This window comes from Oncorhynchus tshawytscha, linkage group LG20, assembly GCF_018296145.1.
Source record: "Oncorhynchus tshawytscha isolate Ot180627B linkage group LG20, Otsh_v2.0, whole genome shotgun sequence".
NCBI classification, from domain to species: domain Eukaryota; kingdom Metazoa; phylum Chordata; class Actinopteri; order Salmoniformes; family Salmonidae; genus Oncorhynchus; species Oncorhynchus tshawytscha.
Genome location: NC_056448.1, coordinates 14,022,728 through 14,040,822, shown reverse-complemented (window position 1 = coordinate 14,040,822; position 18,095 = coordinate 14,022,728). Strand labels below are relative to the sequence as shown.

Sequence of the window (18,095 nt, the reverse complement as noted above, 5' to 3'; positions counted from 1 at the left end):
CAAGGAACTTAAACGTTAGCTTTCTTACATGGCACATATTGCACTTTTACTTTCTTCTCCAACACTTTGTTTTTGCATTATTTAAACCAAATTGAACATGTTTCATTATTGATTTTAGGCTAAATTGATTTTATTGATGTATTATATTAAGTTAAAATAAGTGTTCATTCAGTATTGTTGTAATTGTCATTATTACAAATAAGTTTAAAAAAATAGTCCGATTAATCAGTATTGGCTTTTTTGGTCCTTCAATAATCGGCATCGGTATCGGCGTTGAAAAATCATAATCGGTCGACCTCTACTGTCAATAGAACCATTGAAGGGATTATTTTCCCATATACAGTGCGTAGTGGAATCAAACGTTTAAAAGGTCATTTCCCTATGCCCCCTGCCAAATGTTTACTGTCCTCATCTCGATGTGTGTGAATATTTTTCTATTATCAAACGGTGAGGGGTTAAAGTGTAGAGGGGCTTGTAGGGTCTGGTATCGGAAGCAATAAAAGGTCATCAGGACTTATACTTCTATCCATGTTCTCCTTCCGTTCCTAGACCTAGATGACGTTCTCAAAGAGCTGCATGGAGGCCATGATATTTTCATCCTGGTGAGAGAAATGAAAAGTTGAGGAATCAGTTGTTAAGGACACAATGTCAATTGAACACTACTTATGGCAGAACTGTTCTTAGCTCTTCATATGCTTTGTGTTCCTCCAACATGAACAGGTTCTGTTAGACAAACCTGTCAGTTAACCTGCTGTCTGCCAGCTACAGGAATACCTGGAATGTTAGCCAGGCGAGTTAAAGCCATGTAATAGCATGTGGCTTGTCTGGGCATTCTAACATGATGTACAGTACATCTTATCATCAGTAAAGATTGTGGAGGATGTGTTTACCTTCTGACAAGTCTCTATGAACTCATCAATGGTCACCACCCCGTCTCTGTTCCGATCCATTTTCTGAAAAAGCTAGCCATTAAATATCTCATACGATTACATACAGAACTACAATTTTTGAATTTTATTTATCCTTTATTTAACTAGGCAAGTCAGTTAAGAACAAATTCTTATTGACAATGACGGCCTACCCCGGCCAAACCCTAACCCGGACGACGCTGGGCCGGTTGTGCGCTTCCACAGTAACAAAATGTGAAGCATTTAGGTTGGGAAAACTCAAACAGACGAGAGTTCTTATTACACAATAGCCAAAACATACATATTTAGGACAGAAACAACACAAACATAAGGACAGAAGGTGTTAATCAAGGTAAAATGTTAGACATGGGGGTGAGGTGGGAGGGGGTCATACACTGGGGGCTTATGTACCTGAAAGAACTTGTCCACATGCTCAGATGGATCAATATCTCGTACACTGGGAGAGGTATACCTGCCCATCATGTCATAGATGGACGTCATTATGGCCAACATCTCCTGTACACACACACACACACACACACACACACACACACACACACACACACACACACACACACACACACACACACGCACACACACCACACACACGCACACACCCGCACACACATACAGTCATGAGTCAGCGCCAGGTCTTGGAGTGTTATGTCTAGCAGAAGAGCATCTCTATGCAACAAACAGGAAATGCATGACCTTACACTGTACCTCCTTGGTGATGTAGCCATCCTTGTTGATATCATACAGATTGAAGGCCCATCGGAGTTTCTCTGTTTCTGAACCTCTGAGCAGTACAGATAGTCCAATCACAAAGTCCTGCAAAAAAACATAGAAAACCTTACTGACTGTCGAAGTATTTCATCTACTGAAGGCAATATGTTTTATCGGGATGGCTAAGGTTGATTGTTCTGGAAGGTTTTATACGAGAGGACAACTGACCTAATTTAAGAGGAGCTTTGCTTACCTCGAAACGGATAGAGCCATTTCTGTCCATGTCAAATGCGTTGAACAGGAAATGTGCATATGTGGTGGCATCTGAGAAGGGATACCGATAATGTAGTTAACATTAGGCAGGTATACAGTGGGTGACAGCTGGTTATTTATTCTCTTTCCCCTTTTATCCACTTTGACGGTCGCTCTGGGTGAAATGGGTCAGTCTTTACAGCATATGTAAATCAATAGGTGAGGTTCTGAGTTGTCAGAATCTTCAATTTCTTATCAAATGTTGATTATAAAACAGTATGATAATGCTCTCTATTAAATCACAGCCCATTGAAAGAGCTAACAACGTAGCAGCAGTTGAAAGGGAGTCTCCCACCTATCTGCAGTACTACCTCTCTGCTGTACTATTCCATTGTGCCTCCCTTACATCACTTGAGGGCAGACTCCTACCTCCCTGGGGGAAGAACTGTGAGTAGATGTTCTTGAAAGTCTCCTCATCCACCAGCCCGCTGGGACACTCCTGTTCAGAGGGAAATTAAAATATATTTAATAAGTACTAAGTGCTTAACTTGTATGCGCTGTATGTATTTATAAATGTAGTTAAATATCTATGAAAATAGATATATCTAACGGTTTGTTATCGGCTAATATATGTGTAACAGCTCCTAGTGAGTGAGTGAGTGTAAATATCTGTGTAAATAAATGTGTGTAGCTATGCAAGTATATCAAACATATTGTAAGATGATATCTTTGCAGTCCTTCAAGTCCCTGACAGTGTGTGTTTAACCTCCACCCCACTCCCACTCGGTGCTCCACGCCCAGCCAAGTCCCAGTCGCACGTTTTTAAAGCCTCTGTAGAGTGACTGCAACTCCTTCTTGGTGAACTGGGTCTGGACCTGGAGCTGTTCCAAGCCTTCAGGCTGGTGACGAACAGTAGAAAGCTCCAATTCACAGTCGCTACTCTCTGTTTGAGAGAGGAGAGGGAAAGAGAGAGAGGAGGAGAACCCAGGGAAATGAAGGAGAGTCGGGAGAAGGGGAGAGGTGCAAGGTGAAAGGGAGGGAAGAATGTGGATCAGGTGAGAGGCAAGAATAGGACGGGAGCGGATGAGAAAGGTTGAAATCAGGAGAGGAAGACGGGACAATCAGAACAAATTGGGAGGGAGAGCAATTTGTGTGGTGGGTAACAGAGAAATTGGATTTGATGAAAATGGTGTACAATATTTTGGCAAAAAGAAGGTGGACATGTGAACAATAAAGTGGGAGAGGATGATGAATGAATAACAAAAGGAAATGACGAATACAGGGAGTTACTACTGTGTGTGTGCTCACCATCTATGAAATACAAACAAACAGAGCGAGGAATGGGGAGAGGAAGACAGGGGAGAAATTGAAGTGTAGGGAAGTGAGAAGGGGGGAACACATACAATCAGATTAAGCCAGACAGTCACAGTATTTTGGTGTAAGTCATTTCTTTCTCTATAAACCAGTAATAAGACATGAAACCGTCGTTGTCTTGAGGCAGTTTGTCTAGAGTTGCAGTGGAAGCCCGTCTTCTCTCATAAAGTGACAACACTGAAATCCATGTATATCTTCAACTATCACCAACACAGTACAAGAAGCTTCTGTCTATCTGTGAGGAATATGATGGCCTTGAAAAGAACAGGGCACTGTAGAGTCTCTCCTTGTTACTTACCATCTAATGTCAAGGGCTCCCAGACACCAAACTGCTTGAACACTACAAAAAACAGGCCAATGACTACAGTAATTGCAATCAGTTCCATGCCTTCCAGCACCATGGCTGACTTGTTTGAATAAGAACCTTTATCAGCTTGCTATTGGCCAGCTCTGAACATATTGGATGCGTTTTCCACAACTTAACAAATGTTTGCTGCCGGATGTGTGTGTCTAAGAAAACATCAAAACAAACAATTGAACAAGATGTCTGAAAAATAGCTGCGAACCCTGAAATCTATTGGTCACACTTTACTCCCCCCATTTTCCCACCCACACACAGTGTTAAAGGAAGTGAACTCTCAGGTGACGATGCTCCTCGTGATGAAGACGGTAAAGATAGAGTGAAGGTAGAGATCCATTAACAGTCACTCTGTTCCAGGTGCCCTTCATTTAACCCCTTGATATCCAGCAAAAGCAAAAAGGTGAGTTTGATGATAATATCTTCTTGTCTTCAAAAAGTCCCTCTAAATCCAAGTCCAGTGCATGGTATTGAGTTGAAAACAAACATATACCACTTGATTCCTCATCTCCCAAATATCTCCATCCTCTGTGAAGTATCTTCCGTAGTATACATTCTGCACCAGTTAAGGGCTGAACCCCCTGTGTCTCCCTTTTTGGGTAAGTCTGTCCTACAGGTCCATCAAGACAGGAATTATCCCTCTAGTGCAGTCTCCAGTTGGAGCGAGTGAGGAAGATGAGAGAGGGGAGTAGGGCAGCGAGACCGGAGAGATTATGTGTTGTTTTTTCACTAATAGTTTCTAATTGACGGTCTGAGCGTTTCTTTGTTTTCCCAGGCATTTCAAGGATGATGTAAAGCTGTAAACCAGGCATTGATCCACATCCACTGATGGCTGGAATATGACCAGCAGCACTTAGAGTGAAGGAGTCTGCCCTGCCCTGTGTGGTGCTGCCTGTGTCTATCTCCCCATTCACACAGCCAACTGGATTCAAAAAGAAACCTCACATTGTGGTTCTAATTCAACAAACTGATATTTCAATTGAGTTTATTAAGGGACTTTAAAAAATAAGAATTGTGGAGGTAATTAGTGCCCTAATTACTTTTTCCTATCCCAAAACACCTTACAAAGTCTCTGTAAAGTTTTAGCAACATTCATTGACAATCCACCAATGCTTTCATGATATCAGTTGTGGTGTGCATGAGTGTGAGGCAGTAAAAAATACGAATAGAGGTAGAGTTCATAACTGGTGAGTGTGAGGCAGTAAAAAATACGAATAGAGGTAGAGTTCATAACTGGTGAGTGTGAGGCAGTAAAAAATACGAATAGAGGTAGAGTTCATAACTGATGAGTGTGAAGCAGTAAAAAATACGAATAGAGGTAGAGTTCATAACTGATGAGTGTGAAGCAGTAAAAAATACTAATAGAGGTAGAGTTCATAACTGATGAGTGTGCACATCTTATTGGAGAGAGTTTAAGCAGGAGCTGAGAGAGGAGCAGGGGAGGATAAATCAGTGAGATGCAAAATACTGGTCTTAGGACTGGAATGGGAACAGGCCAGAAATGCATTTTTACCAGAGAGAGATTTAGATGGAGTTAGCCACTGGACTCAATCTTCTTTATGCTGCACATCAAGGTGCTGCACCTTGTGGACACTGTAGGGAAACCACTGAAGCACAGCTGCACCACTGCACCGGGAACACAGTCCCACAAATGAGCCCCTGTTCATAATTTCCGAGTACTACTTTGCAAACACATAAATGTCAAACATTTGTATTTTAAAGATAACAGTATCCTCACTTTCAACTCTATTCCTACAAAGAGCAAGCACAGGTGACCAAACCACTACCATCAGAATGATCACAGAGCGTTTTTAATCCACTGATGTCTCTATAACCGTAAGAACTGCCACAACAGTGTCAGGCAGAGCCTTGTGTTCATGCATACAGTACAAGGTTAGCTCATGTAATAAACCATTGAAAACGAAGACAGCAGCAAAATGTCCATGCTCCCTAAATGCTGATCTATCCGTTTCATTAAAGATGGACAAGGCTTAATGCTGGCATATCGGCATTTCTGCACTCTTCAGAGCAAACATTAATAACAGCAGTAATGAGAACGTCATGAAGGCCCATAGCCCCAGAATATCAATCATACGACAGCAACTCACAAAAACACAACCATCTGCTTACAGTCCCTCCCTCCCTCCCTCCCCCTCCCTCCCTCCCTCCCTCCCTCCCTCCCTCCCTCCCCCTCCCTCCCTCCCTCCCTCCCTCCCTCCCTCCCTCCCTCCCTCCCTCCCTCCCTCCCTCCCTCCCTCCCTCTGAAAGGTTCTAAGACTGCCAGAGTGTGTGACTACCATCTGGTGTACATAGAGAGCACTTATATTGTGTCATGTAATGATTAATACTATCCAGCAGATGGCAATGCCTAGACATGGTTGTATTGGTGGTTCCTTACTGGAAAGGGCTTAGAGTTGACGCAGGGCAGGGCGGCGGAGGGGTTAACATGGGGGGGCGGGATGGTGGTTGGAGGTCTCTTCGCTCTGGTGAGTGCACATGAACATGTTAGCCCCAGTCTGCATGCACAGAAGGGCAATGTCAATAATTTAGATAGATAGAGAAAACGAGGGCATACCGGGGGTACAAGCAGTAACAGGCACTCTGCTACTCCCTCCATATTCAGCTCATACTTCCACCCGTATAAAATTACAAATATCAAACTAGTTCAGGTGCTGGACAGAAAAAACAAATAATGTACTCTTTCAACAACACCCTTATTTACTTAACAATATCTTTTTGCATGTGTTGTACGTGTTCCTGAAAAAGGGTATAGCAAGTCATCCACAAAGGCTTTGAAATAAAAGTCATTGATCATTACCAATTTGACAAAATGACTGGCCATAGTTTCTTTCTGGAGGCAGCTTCCCTCCACTAAGAGATGACTGGTACATTACTGTCAACACTGGGACTTTTATTTCAATTATCATTTTAAGCTTTCTAAATCCCTACTAAAATAACTGAAGGAAAAGGAAAGAAGAGAAAAAGGAGAGAGTGGGAGAGTTTACAGGAGGAGAGTTAACAGGAGAGTTAACAGGAGAGTTAACAGGAGGAGAGTTTACAGGAGAGTTAACAGGAGTTTACAGGAGTTTACAGGAGGAGAGTTTACAGGAGAGTTTACAGGAGAGTTTACAGGAGAGTTAACAGGAGAGTTTACAGGAGGAGAGTTTAGGAGAGTTTACAGGAGAGTTTACAGGAGAGTTTACAGGAGAGTTAGGAGAGTTTACAGGAGGAGAGTTTACAGGAGAGTTTACAGGAGAGTTTACAGGAGAGTTTACAGGAGAGTTTACAGGAGAGTTTACAGGAGAGTTTACAGGAGAGTTTACAGGAGAGTTTACAGGAGGAGAGTTTACAGGAGAGTTTACAGGAGAGTTTACAGGAGAGAGTTTACAGGAGAGAGTTTACAGGAGAGTTTACAGGAGAGTTTACAGGAGAGTTAACAGGAGAGTTTACAGGAGGAGAGTTTACAGGAGAGTTTACAGGAGAGTTTACAGGAGAGTTTACAGGAGAGTTTACAGGAGGAGAGTTAACAGGAGAGTTTACAGGAGAGTTTACAGGAGGAGAGTTTACAGGAGAGTTTACAGGAGAGTTAACAGGAGGAGAGTTTACAGGAGAGTTTACAGGAGAGTTTACAGGAGAGTTTACAGGAGGAGAGTTTACAGGAGAGTTTACAGGAGGAGAGTTTACAGGAGAGTTTACAGGAGAGTTTACAGGAGAGTTTACAGGAGAGTTTACAGGAGGAGAGTTTACAGGAGAGTTAACAGGAGAGTTTACAGGAGGAGAGTTAACAGGAGAGTTTACAGGAGAGTTTACAGGAGGAGAGTTTACAGGAGAGTTTACAGGAGAGTTAACAGGAGGAGAGTTTACAGGAGAGTTAACAGGAGAGTTTACAGGAGGAGAGTTAACAGGAGAGTTTACAGGAGAGTTTACAGGAGGAGAGTTTACAGGAGAGTTTACAGGAGAGTTTACAGGAGAGTTAACAGGAGGAGAGTTTACAGGAGAGTTTACAGGAGAGTTTACAGGAGGAGAGTTTACAGGAGAGTTTACAGGAGGAGAGTTTACAGGAGAGTTTACAGGAGAGTTTACAGGAGAGTTTACAGGAGGAGAGTTTACAGGAGAGTTTACAGGAGGAGAGTTTACAGGAGAGTTTACAGGAGGAGAGTTTACAGGAGAGTTTACAGGAGAGTTAACAGGAGAGTTAACAGGAGAGTTAACAGGAGAGTTAACAGGAGAGTTTACAGGAGAGTTAACAGGAGGAGAGTTTACAGGAGAGTTAACAGGAGAGTTTACAGGAGAGTTTACAGGAGAGTTAACAGGAGAGTTTACAGGAGAGTTTACAGGAGAGTTTACAGGAGAGTTAACAGGGCAAGTCTCAGCAGTAAGCCTACGGCAATCAGTTTGCTGGGATTGTGGAGAACGAATAGAGATTTATTGATAGTATATTGAAGTGACACAAAAAGACGAGTGGCTAGCACAGTAGAAGTCCACTGAGAGACAGCAAGAGAGATGACAGAGTTAAAATATAGTCCTATAAAATGGGGTAGACGCATTCAAATTAATCTTACCTGCATCCCCTCCCCCTCTCCTCTGCCTTCGTCTTCACTCCACCCCAGCTATCCCACACAGGGAAGAACACATACAACTCTGTAGCTGGGATGACAGAGCCTCATGTAAGTTTGGCACTGTCCCTGACCTACCTGGCCCCTGAGTGTTTGTGGTGCTGTCAATGATCCATTTGACGAGGCAGCACTTCATCAGAGATTTACGAGTGATTCGGGGCTTCTGCCATTTCCCTCTGTCCTCCCTCTGTCCTCCTTGGCTGGGCTCCTTCCCGTTGGCATCAGGCAGCAGGCCACCGTCCACTCCCTTTCCATCAGCCTGGGGGACACAGAACTAACTTGGTTAACAGGTGACAGAGAGAGGGGTAAGGACACTACAGAGAAGACTGCTGGTACAGAAGGGTTAGAGGATGCACAGAGGAGAATGTATAGGCTGGACAGAGAGGGGGAGGAAGAAAAAGAACATGATATTACGGAAAATGTGGACAAAAAAGCCACCCATAAGCCATCCCTATTCCACTTTTTGTTTCATGAATCTATTTTTGTCCATGCATTTTGCATCATACTGTATGATTGTGCGTTTTTGCAAAATGCATCATAGTGGCAGTATTTCGAAAGTTATACAGTGCCTTCAGAAATTATTCACACCCCTGGACTTTTTCCACATTTGGTTGTGTTACAGCCTGAATTTAAAATGGCTTAGAGATGTTTTTGTCAATACCCATAATGTCAAAGTGGAACTTCGTTTTTTAAAAATGAATTAAAAATTAAAAGTTGAAATGTCTTGCGTCAATAAGTATTCAACCACTTTGTAGCCTTGCACGAGCCTTGGCATGTGATGTACAAATACACTCCCTGGACAGGACGCTAATCTATTGCAGGGCCTTCATTTTCTTTCAATATCAAACAATCTATCTCCTTAATGCTGAGTATCAAGCAGCAGAGACACATCAGGTCCCATTTTTACAGCCTTTGGTATGACTCGGCCGGGGATCGAACTCCCAACCTTCCAATGTCAGGGTGGACACTCGAAGACCGCTGAGATGGTACCCTTTTGTTATGACAAGCCTAAAAAAGTTCAGGAGAAGACAGTGAATGCTCCTGAGTGGCCAAGTTATAGTTTTGACATAAATCTACTTGAACATATATGGCAAGACCTGAAAATGGTTGTCTAGCAATGATCTACAACCAATTTGACAGAGCTTGAAGAGTTTTTTAAAAGAATAAATGGGCAAATGTTCCAGGTGTGGAAACTCAAAAACTCAGAAACTCAAAGACTTAATAAGAAAAGACTCACAGCTATAATCGCTGCCAAAGGTGCTGCTACAAAGTATTGACTCAGCGGTGTGATTACTAATGTAAATGAAACATTTCTGCTTTTTATTTTCAATATACCAAAATGGAAAAAAAATCCTTTAAAGTTGTCAATTCTTTCAACTTGCCACCTACGCATTACATATCAAAGTTACAGTCAGTTCACCGAGGCTGAAGACATGCAGGATGCTGTGACTGAAGATAAGAGGAGAATGGGCTGTAGGATGACATGGATGAAGAAAATAATAGATAAGGAGAGAGGAAGCTTTATCACCCCTGGATTGATGGGGAATGGAAGGCCCACTAGTAGGTATGGGTGTGCATGGCAGAGTACTGTATGTGTGTGACTATGTAAAAGATATTCTCTGTTAATGTGTGTGTGTGTGTGTGTGTGTGTGTGTGTGTGTGTGTGTGTGTGTGTGTGTGTGTGTGTGTGTGTGTGTGTGTGTGTGTGTGTGTGTGTGTGTGTGTGTGTGTGTGTGTGTGTGTGTGTGTGTGTGTGTGTGTGTGTGTGTGTGTGTGTGTGTGTGTATGCGTGTGTGTATGCGTGTGTATGTATGCGTGTGTGTTTGTATGTATGCATGCGCAAGGCGGCACACATGCGTTCTTGTTTTGTTACATTATTTGAGGAGAGAATGGAGCAAAATATCGGGGGAGATTCCCAGCCCCCTCGTAATCTCCTCATCTCCTATTTGAATATGAAAGGAAGCCAAGGCGTACAGAGCACTGAGGAACACACTCAATAATTCACACTCCTTAAAACAGCATGAATAAAAGATCAGAGTCAGCTGCCATGGTGGGGATGAGTACCAGCCATGTGTTAAACACTGAATACCAGCCATGTGTTAAACTCTGATTACCAGCCATGTGTTAAACACTGATTACCAGCCATGTGTTAAACACTGAGTACCAGCCATGTGTTAAACTCTGAGTACCAGCCATGCGTTAAACACTGAGTACCAGCCACGTGTTAAACTCTGAGTACCAGCCATGTGTTAAACACTGAGTACCAGCCATGCGTTAAACACTGAGTACAAGCCATGTGTTAAACACTGAGTACCAGCCATGTGTTAAACACCAGGACGAGAGACCATCCCCTACCAACCCAAAAACACACACACACATACATACATACATACATGTAGGCCCTGGCATCCGCAGTACTACATTATTAACATTTAGCCTGACATGTGGGAGATGCAGCAGGGTTTAACTATCCTCTCTTAATAATCCAACTCATCATGCACACTGTGGGAGACTGCACCATCCGCTGATCACCACACGTCACCAACACATGCCCTCTTAATTGTCAGCCCCTCTTTCTCCCCGTGTGTGTGGAGTTTGTAGCCTCTCCCTTGGTCCTGACAGAGTAGGAGAACACAGTGTACACAGAGCTCATTGACATGCAACACAGATACAGCATCCTTCCCCTTCTTCTCTTGCCATGGATCACAGTGAGGTGGTACACTCACCACTCCAGTAGAACTGGCCCATAACAGGATTGCTAAATACAGATTGTCTGTATACAATCCCGAAAGATGAACTTTCCCTGCCCTGACCTGGATCACTACAGTACAGTTTAAGGTAACTTTTTGGCCTTTAGCTAAAGACAATGCACAAGGGACATTTTCTTGTGGGAGAAATACTCCAAAGAGAAATGTTTATATACTACATAATACATACTTGGACAAGCAAATACATTTTCGCTTTTTTACAGAAATACTTCAAATAGTCCCCATACACTCCTCCAAGATGTCTCTTCCTCTCTCAATCAATCCTGCTTCCTTTCTCCTATTGGCGAGCTAAAGCAGATTTCGCGACAAATACATTTTATTTGCCTGTATGAATTGTTCAATGAACAATCCAATAGAAGCAACAGTGTGGTTACTTTTGACCACTGAGTCTGAAATCGCAATGTATGAAATTCTTTCTGTTTAGATCTACAGGCCTGAGGGGTTCCTCAACTACTGTGACCTTTTGGGAAAGAGCTCATTTTTACATATTTCCTAAGTAATTGTAACTATTTATTCCGGTTTTGTATAGTTTGGTTAGAAAGGGGCCAGCAGTTGAGAAGCTTCAGGGTACAGTGCAACTGGCTGGTAAATCGCAGACCCTTTAGGGCAGGGCAAAACCTTTTTTCACAAGTGCCCCCTTTTTCACATTTTCACACGCCAAAGCCCCACCCTTTTTGTATTATTATTGTCTATTGAGATAGCCTATATTAAATACACCACCAGCTTGATGTTGTTTAATTTAAGGGTTTTTAAGCTCATTTCCTACAATTCTACTTAGTTTAAAAAGACTCCTGACATATTTTAGATAGTATATTTAATAATAATAATAATAATGATAATGGACTGTCTGGACCAGATTTCCCCAAATGTTATTCCACTACTACATATGTTTTTATTATGATAATTAATATGAACCCTCCTTTTAATTCTACATATTTTCTTTTACAGAAAGTGAACAGATCAAATGAGTCCCATATAAGATCACTTCCTAGCAAAGTCCAATTTCTTTGACTCCTCGACTGTAGATGATAGAAACTCAGCTTCGGTCATAGAGACAAACCCCTCTGATGTTCCCATGTGCATCAGAGTAGCATTTTCCTCTGGCATTTTACCACTTGGTTCTGGCCTAAAGTATCACGAAATCATGTGTTGTTTTTAGATCGGTCTAAACAATTGCGAACGGAAAAAGTACAAATAAAAAAATCCAATCAAGCCAGGTCCCGCGTACCCCACACAAGACCTTGGCACGCTGTGCCTCCTATGGTGAGAACATCTGCTCTAGGCTTCCGTTGTACTCATAATGCCTGGCTGCATGGAACAGCTGGGATCAGCTGATTATTGTCACAGAGGGATGCACTGTAACTCAGAACACTGTTATTATGTTGTATTTAATATCATCTCTGTGCACTGTGTCTCTCTCTCTCAGTCAAAATACAGTAGAGTGGGACAACTACAGTGGAAATGGTTATATCATTTACATAACGCTCCCTCGTTGCTTTTGTGGACGGTCCCAAGATAGTGCCTTCAGAAAGTGTTCACACCCCTTAACTACCTCATCTCTGTACCCCACACTTACAATTATCTGCAATGTCCCTCAGACGAGCAGTGAATTTCAAACACAGATTTAACCACATACTGTAGACCAGGGAGGTTTTCCAACGCCTCGTAAAGAAGGGCACCTATTGGTAGATGGGTAAAAAAAGGACATGGAATATCCCTTTGAGCATGGTGAAGTTATTAATTTCACTTTGGATGGTGTATCAATTCGCCCAGTCACTACAAAGATACAGGCCTCCTTCCTAACTCAGTTGCCGGAGAGGAAGGAAACCACTTAGGGATTCACCATGAGGCCAATGGTGACTTTAAAACAGTTACATAGTTTAATGGCTGTGATATGAAAAAATGTAGGAAGAATCAACAACATTGTAGTTACACCACAATACTAACCTAATTGACAAAGTGAAAAGAACGAAGCCTGTCCAGAATACAAATATAAAAATTTAAAAAGCATCCTGTTTGCAACCAAACACTAAAGTAATACGGCAAAACATGTGGCATAGCAATTTACTTTTTGTGCTGAATACAAAGTGTTATGCCTGGGGCAAATCCAATGGAACACATTACTGAGTACCACTCTCCATATTTTCAAGCATAGTGGTGGCTGCATCATGTTATGGGTATGCTTGTAATCGTTAAGGACTGGGTTTTTCAGGATAAAAAAGAATTGGAATGGAGCTAAGCACAGGCAAAATCCTAGAGGAAAACCAGGTTCAGTCTTTCCACCAGACACTGGGAGATGAATTCACCTTTCAGCAGAACATTAACCTAAAACACAAGGCCAAATCTACACTGGAGTTGCTTTCCAAGAAGACAGTTCCTGAGTGGCCGTGTTAAAGTTTTGACTTGAATCTGCTTGAAAATCTAAGGCAATACATGAAATTAGTTGTCTAGCAATGGTCAACAACCAATGATAGAGCTTGAAGAATTTTGTAATAATTCCGGGCAAATGTTGCACAATCCAGGTGGGGAAATCTTTTAGAGACTTACCCAGAAAGACTCACAGCTGTAATCGCTGCCAAAGGGGATTCTAACACGTATCGACTCAGGGGATTGAATACTTATTTAATCAAGATCTATATATCTATTTTTTTATATATATATTTTTATTACAAATGTTAGAATTGTTCTTCCACTTTGACATTAGAGTATTTTGTGTATATTGTTGACAAAAAAATTAAGAAAATTAATTCCATGTTAATCTCTCTTTGTAACACAACAAAATATGGAAAAAGTCAAGGGGTGTGAATACTGTCTGAAGGCAGTGTAAAAGTGTATGACATTTTCTTTGGGGTGGACTGCAAGTCTTGAAGGCATGCTGTACATACAAAAGGGAGGCTGTACAGAGGCTTGCATTGCAGTTCTATATGTCATTGTGCAGAAGACATTGCTTAGAGCAATGGAGTGTGTCTTTATGTTCATTATGCAACTACTTTTCTTCAGCTCACATTTAGGTGTGTGAACTCTCCCCCTCACAAATACGCTATTATTAACTTGAGCATTGGATACTTTCCTGACCATCAACCAAATTCAAACGGACTAATGGACCCTGAATCCATCGCAGAGCTAGTTCCACAAGCTCTGTACAAAAGTAGACGCCTCTCACCATAGGCTCTATTTAAAGTGCCACAAAGTGCCAGTGGAAACAAACAACCTGAGAGAGTGAGAGAAAGAGAGAGACAGAGAGGAAACAAAAAAGAACACAGTGCTCCTAATCCCTGGGCTGATGATAATGTCCTCCCTCCTTGTTTCCCCTTCATCAATTTTTTCTCTGTTGTTACCTCCACTCCGGTCACAAAGATCAAGGGCTCCTCTCTGTTTCCCAATGTGAATCTAACAAGGAACACAGTTTAATTTACAATTGGGGAGTCAGTGAAACTGCCAGTCAAACTTGTTGAGTGGATTCTTAAGGTCTTATTCAACAACCACTTTCTGTGGAGCTTTCTGTCCTTTTCACTCCCTAAAGAATGGCTGATTTGTAACACAGTCAACATTTTGTCCAAGAGAGGAAGTGATATTGTTCAGTAAGTGCAGTAAATGCATTAGTAGACACACCGCATAGGACAGCTGCTGAAAGATGAGTGATGGAAAAGGACATCACATGAGGTCACTGTTACATAAGCCAAGGGGATAATGCCTTTAGTTGTGGTTCAACATCACACCGTTCTTGTGTGTAACGCTATGCATGTCTGTCCCCTCACACATCTGGAAGATGCATGCCTGACTTACGGAATCTTGTCTAAATTAAAATGTGTGCATTTGCTTTGAAGACAACAACAAAAATGTGTTCAATTATCAAAAATCACAGTTAAACATCCCACTGTGTGTGTGTGTGTGTGTGTGTGTGTGTGTGTTGTGTGTGTGTGTGTGTGTGCGTGTGTGTGTGTGTGTGTGTGTGTGTGTGTGCGTGTGTGTGTGTGTGTGTGTGTGTGCGCGTGTGTGTGTGTGCGTGTGTGTGCGTGTGCGTGTGTGTGCGTGCGTGTGTGTGTGTGTGTGTGTGTGTGTGTGTGTGTTGTATAATGCAGGGGGGTTGTGTATTATACATTATTTACAGTGTATTAACTGGAAGGCACTTGCAACTACTTCTTGACCTGTTTTTCCCTCAAAGCAAGATGGCATTTCAGCTCCATATTTTTCAGTTTGTTTTCCCAATTAGCCTTTCGCACATTAACAAGTAAACACATTGAGCTTCTACAGGGAGTTGTCATAACCAAAATAGTTTTCATGTCAAATCTCAACATATGGCTCCAAACAGCAAGGCAACTGCTGAAAACAGAATCAAACTCCAGCTGCAGCTGCAATGAGTGATGTCTACATACTGAATCTGACAGAATGCTGAGCACCTTCAAGAGAGAAAGAATCCCCCGTATACCTTACAACTTCAGCAACAAGCTCAACTATTGTATTATTAAATAGCTTGTTGCAGCTACTAGACTTCTGTCTAGCACAATTGCTACAATGGTTTGAACAACAGCCAGTCACTCTATATATCAATATGCACACCATTAGTTGATTAAATACATTAAGTGATATCTGAATGCCTGCCTTTGGACAATGTCTTAACTTGAAAAATGAAATAGTAATGGCCTGCTTGAATTTGATACTCATAATTAATTAAGTAGTACATGGTTACAACACAATTAAGCTACTGACACACAATACTACAGATGGTAAGAATCAATATAATTAAGTTGACCCTAGCCATTCTCACAACATGGCATAGAATAAAGTCATTATCAGAGCAGGTACAATATCAGTGACACATTTGACATTTATGCTTAGGTAATTTAGCGGACGTTCTTATCCAGAGTGCATACATTTTCATACACCAAGCAGCTTACATGACAACTTTTCCATGGCATCAACAAGCAGTTTGGTTACTGTTGCATTTGATTGATTCAACAACACTCACGTGCTTCCACTTTATGAGACATGCAATATCTCAATTATGATTTTTTTTCTGCGGTAATTTATTGCACGAATGACGTGCGCATGGATTTGGCAGATATGCCTCGTACTGAACTCAAACTTGAGAGTGAATGTGCCTGAGAGTGAATGTGCCTGAGCAGTTTGTTTAGGTTGTTCCAACAATTAAAACAACACATCAAAATATACATGTAATATTTTTTTTATTTACCTGCATGATGTTGATGTTATGTTGATTTCTTGCTTTTTGCAGTAAACCGCTCTGAGGCGTTCGTCTAGTCGCGCGCACTTTCTGTTCTGAGAATGCTGATGTAAACCGTAACCTGTGAGGCATAAACTCGCTCATTTCAAAGCACCGCACAAGAGAGAGAGAGAGACAGGGAGAGCACCACCAGTATGCCTTCTTCCACGTGCTGTCCGTGGTTCTGAACATGCTGTGGTGTTTTCCTGGTCGGGATTCTGACCGCTGGCAGAATGTCTTTCCCAATCTAGCACAAGACAGTCACGAACCTGGCCAACTATCGGATCCCCAATTAAACTGATCCCACAGGGAGCTACATTTGTATTGAGCCCATTGGGGATATCTTACTTTGATGTTCTTTCTGTAGACTTTTGCGCATTTTGCTGGTCATTGTGATAAGCAAGTAGGACAGTTACATGTAAATTGTAGACTGTTATGGCTAAACAACGGAATACAGAGCCTGTAGCAGATTAAACAATTATTTATTTGAACAAGATACAGTTTAGCTTGAGATCCCTAAATCTGTGGATGAGTTAAACTATGTGCAATTGGGCACATGTTCAGTTTACACATCACCAGGATTTAAATGTCCAATGCAGCCATTTTATATCAATATCAAGTCATTTCTGGGTAACAATTAAGTAATTTACTGTGATTGTTTACAATTAAAATGGTCAAAAAGAAACAAAAATAGCTTCTTAGCAAAGAGCAATTTCTCAAGCAAGAGTTCTGCTAGGACTGTCTGGGAGTGGTCTGAGTTGGGAGAAAAAAACGGAAAACTAGCTGTTATTGGCAGAGAGGTTTGGAACTCTCTTTCTTATTGGCCTATTAACCAATTTCCTGCTGTCACCAGGCAGACCAAAACACCATCTCACCAAAACAGGCTGCAATTTCAGGCAGCCTTTTCAAACAGCTCTAACATGAAAAGGGAATTATAATACTTTTCACAATTTCACAGTATTATTCCAAACTCATAGTGTTGAAATATATATAAAAATATATCCAAAGAAAACCAGCAGTTTTAAAGACAGCAGTGCTGCACTGAAAAGAGTGGCTTGGCTTGGAAGTATTGCACAAGCCAAGCAGAAGAAGAGAGGATGAGGAGATGAATGACTTCTCACTGTTTTGGCTTGTATTCAGAGGCTACTCAGGCTAGCTATTAGCAGTTCAGGATGTTTTTCTATCAGTTACGATAGAGTGAACACAGGATGAATGTGTGGCAAGGTCAAGGTACAAATATCCCTTAGGAACCTGTGATTGTATATTATACTGTATATGTATATACTGTATATTCTTTATCCCCTTACACTGTGTATAAGACAGTAGTTTTGGAATTGTTAGTTAGATTACTTGTTGGTTATTACTGCATTGTCGGAACTAGAAGCACAAGCATTTCGCTACACTCGCATTAACATCTGCTAACCATGTGTATGTGACAAATAAAATTTGATTTGATTTGATTTGATTTACTGGACATTAATAGACGTTATAAAAGCATATAAAGTACCCATTTAAAATTAATACAAAGCTGATGGTATTGCCAGATATTTTATGGGAATTGCCATGTCACCAATGTTTACACAATCCTGCCTCTAAAATTAGCCTGCACTGTGGTATTTTCCCTATTTAAACAGTTATCTGAGTCCTTTCTCTTTTCTTTTCTATAGACAGATGATTGACTAGAGATTGGTCCTCTTTGACCTCTCATGTCGTTTCTCCCAACAGTCAATTAGGAGGTTAATTTCCTATTGAACTCAATCAAGATAACAGAACAGACAATGCTAATCACAGAGGTCTCTCCTGAAGAGTGCTTAAGATTTCCACCCAAAGACCTTGTTTCTAGTTACCTTCCGAAATCATTCGATTAAT

At 41.5% G+C, this 18,095-nt stretch overlaps 1 protein-coding gene across 2 annotated transcripts; it reads right to left on the bottom strand.

The window, feature by feature from the left end:
* Positions 1 to 229: 229 nt before the first annotated feature.
* On the bottom strand, positions 230 to 16,351 carry LOC112219430 (calsenilin-like). 2 transcript variants are annotated; one of them, XM_042302229.1, is made up of 9 exons: positions 16,197 to 16,351; positions 8,313 to 8,493; positions 2,705 to 2,829; positions 2,316 to 2,385; positions 1,888 to 1,958; positions 1,632 to 1,739; positions 1,320 to 1,424; positions 891 to 953; positions 230 to 599 (listed from the first exon to the last, which is right to left on the bottom strand). In XM_042302229.1, exons 1-9 carry the CDS (start codon positions 16,329 to 16,331, stop codon positions 552 to 554), a joined length of 906 nt encoding a protein of 301 aa, XP_042158163.1. In that variant the 5' UTR covers positions 16,332 to 16,351; the 3' UTR covers positions 230 to 551. The 2 variants fall into 2 exon arrangements, with proteins under 2 accessions (XP_042158163.1, XP_042158164.1); XM_042302230.1 differs by lacking the exons at positions 8,313 to 8,493; positions 16,197 to 16,351 and adding an exon at positions 3,559 to 4,469.
* Positions 16,352 to 18,095: the final 1,744 nt, after the last annotated feature.

Excerpts from the sequence above, each read along its gene's own strand:
- LOC112219430 (XM_042302229.1), bottom strand. The coding sequence starts at position 16,331 with ATGAGCGAGTTTATGCCTCACAGGTTACGGTTTACATCAGCATTCTCA. Across the intron at positions 2,830-8,312 it reads CACAAACACTCAGGGGCCAG|AGAGTAGCGACTGTGAATTG; the intron begins GTAGGTCAGGGA and ends TCTCTCAAACAG. Across the intron at positions 1,740-1,887 it reads ATGGCTCTATCCGTTTCGAG|GACTTTGTGATTGGACTATC; the intron begins GTAAGCAAAGCT and ends GTTTTTTTGCAG.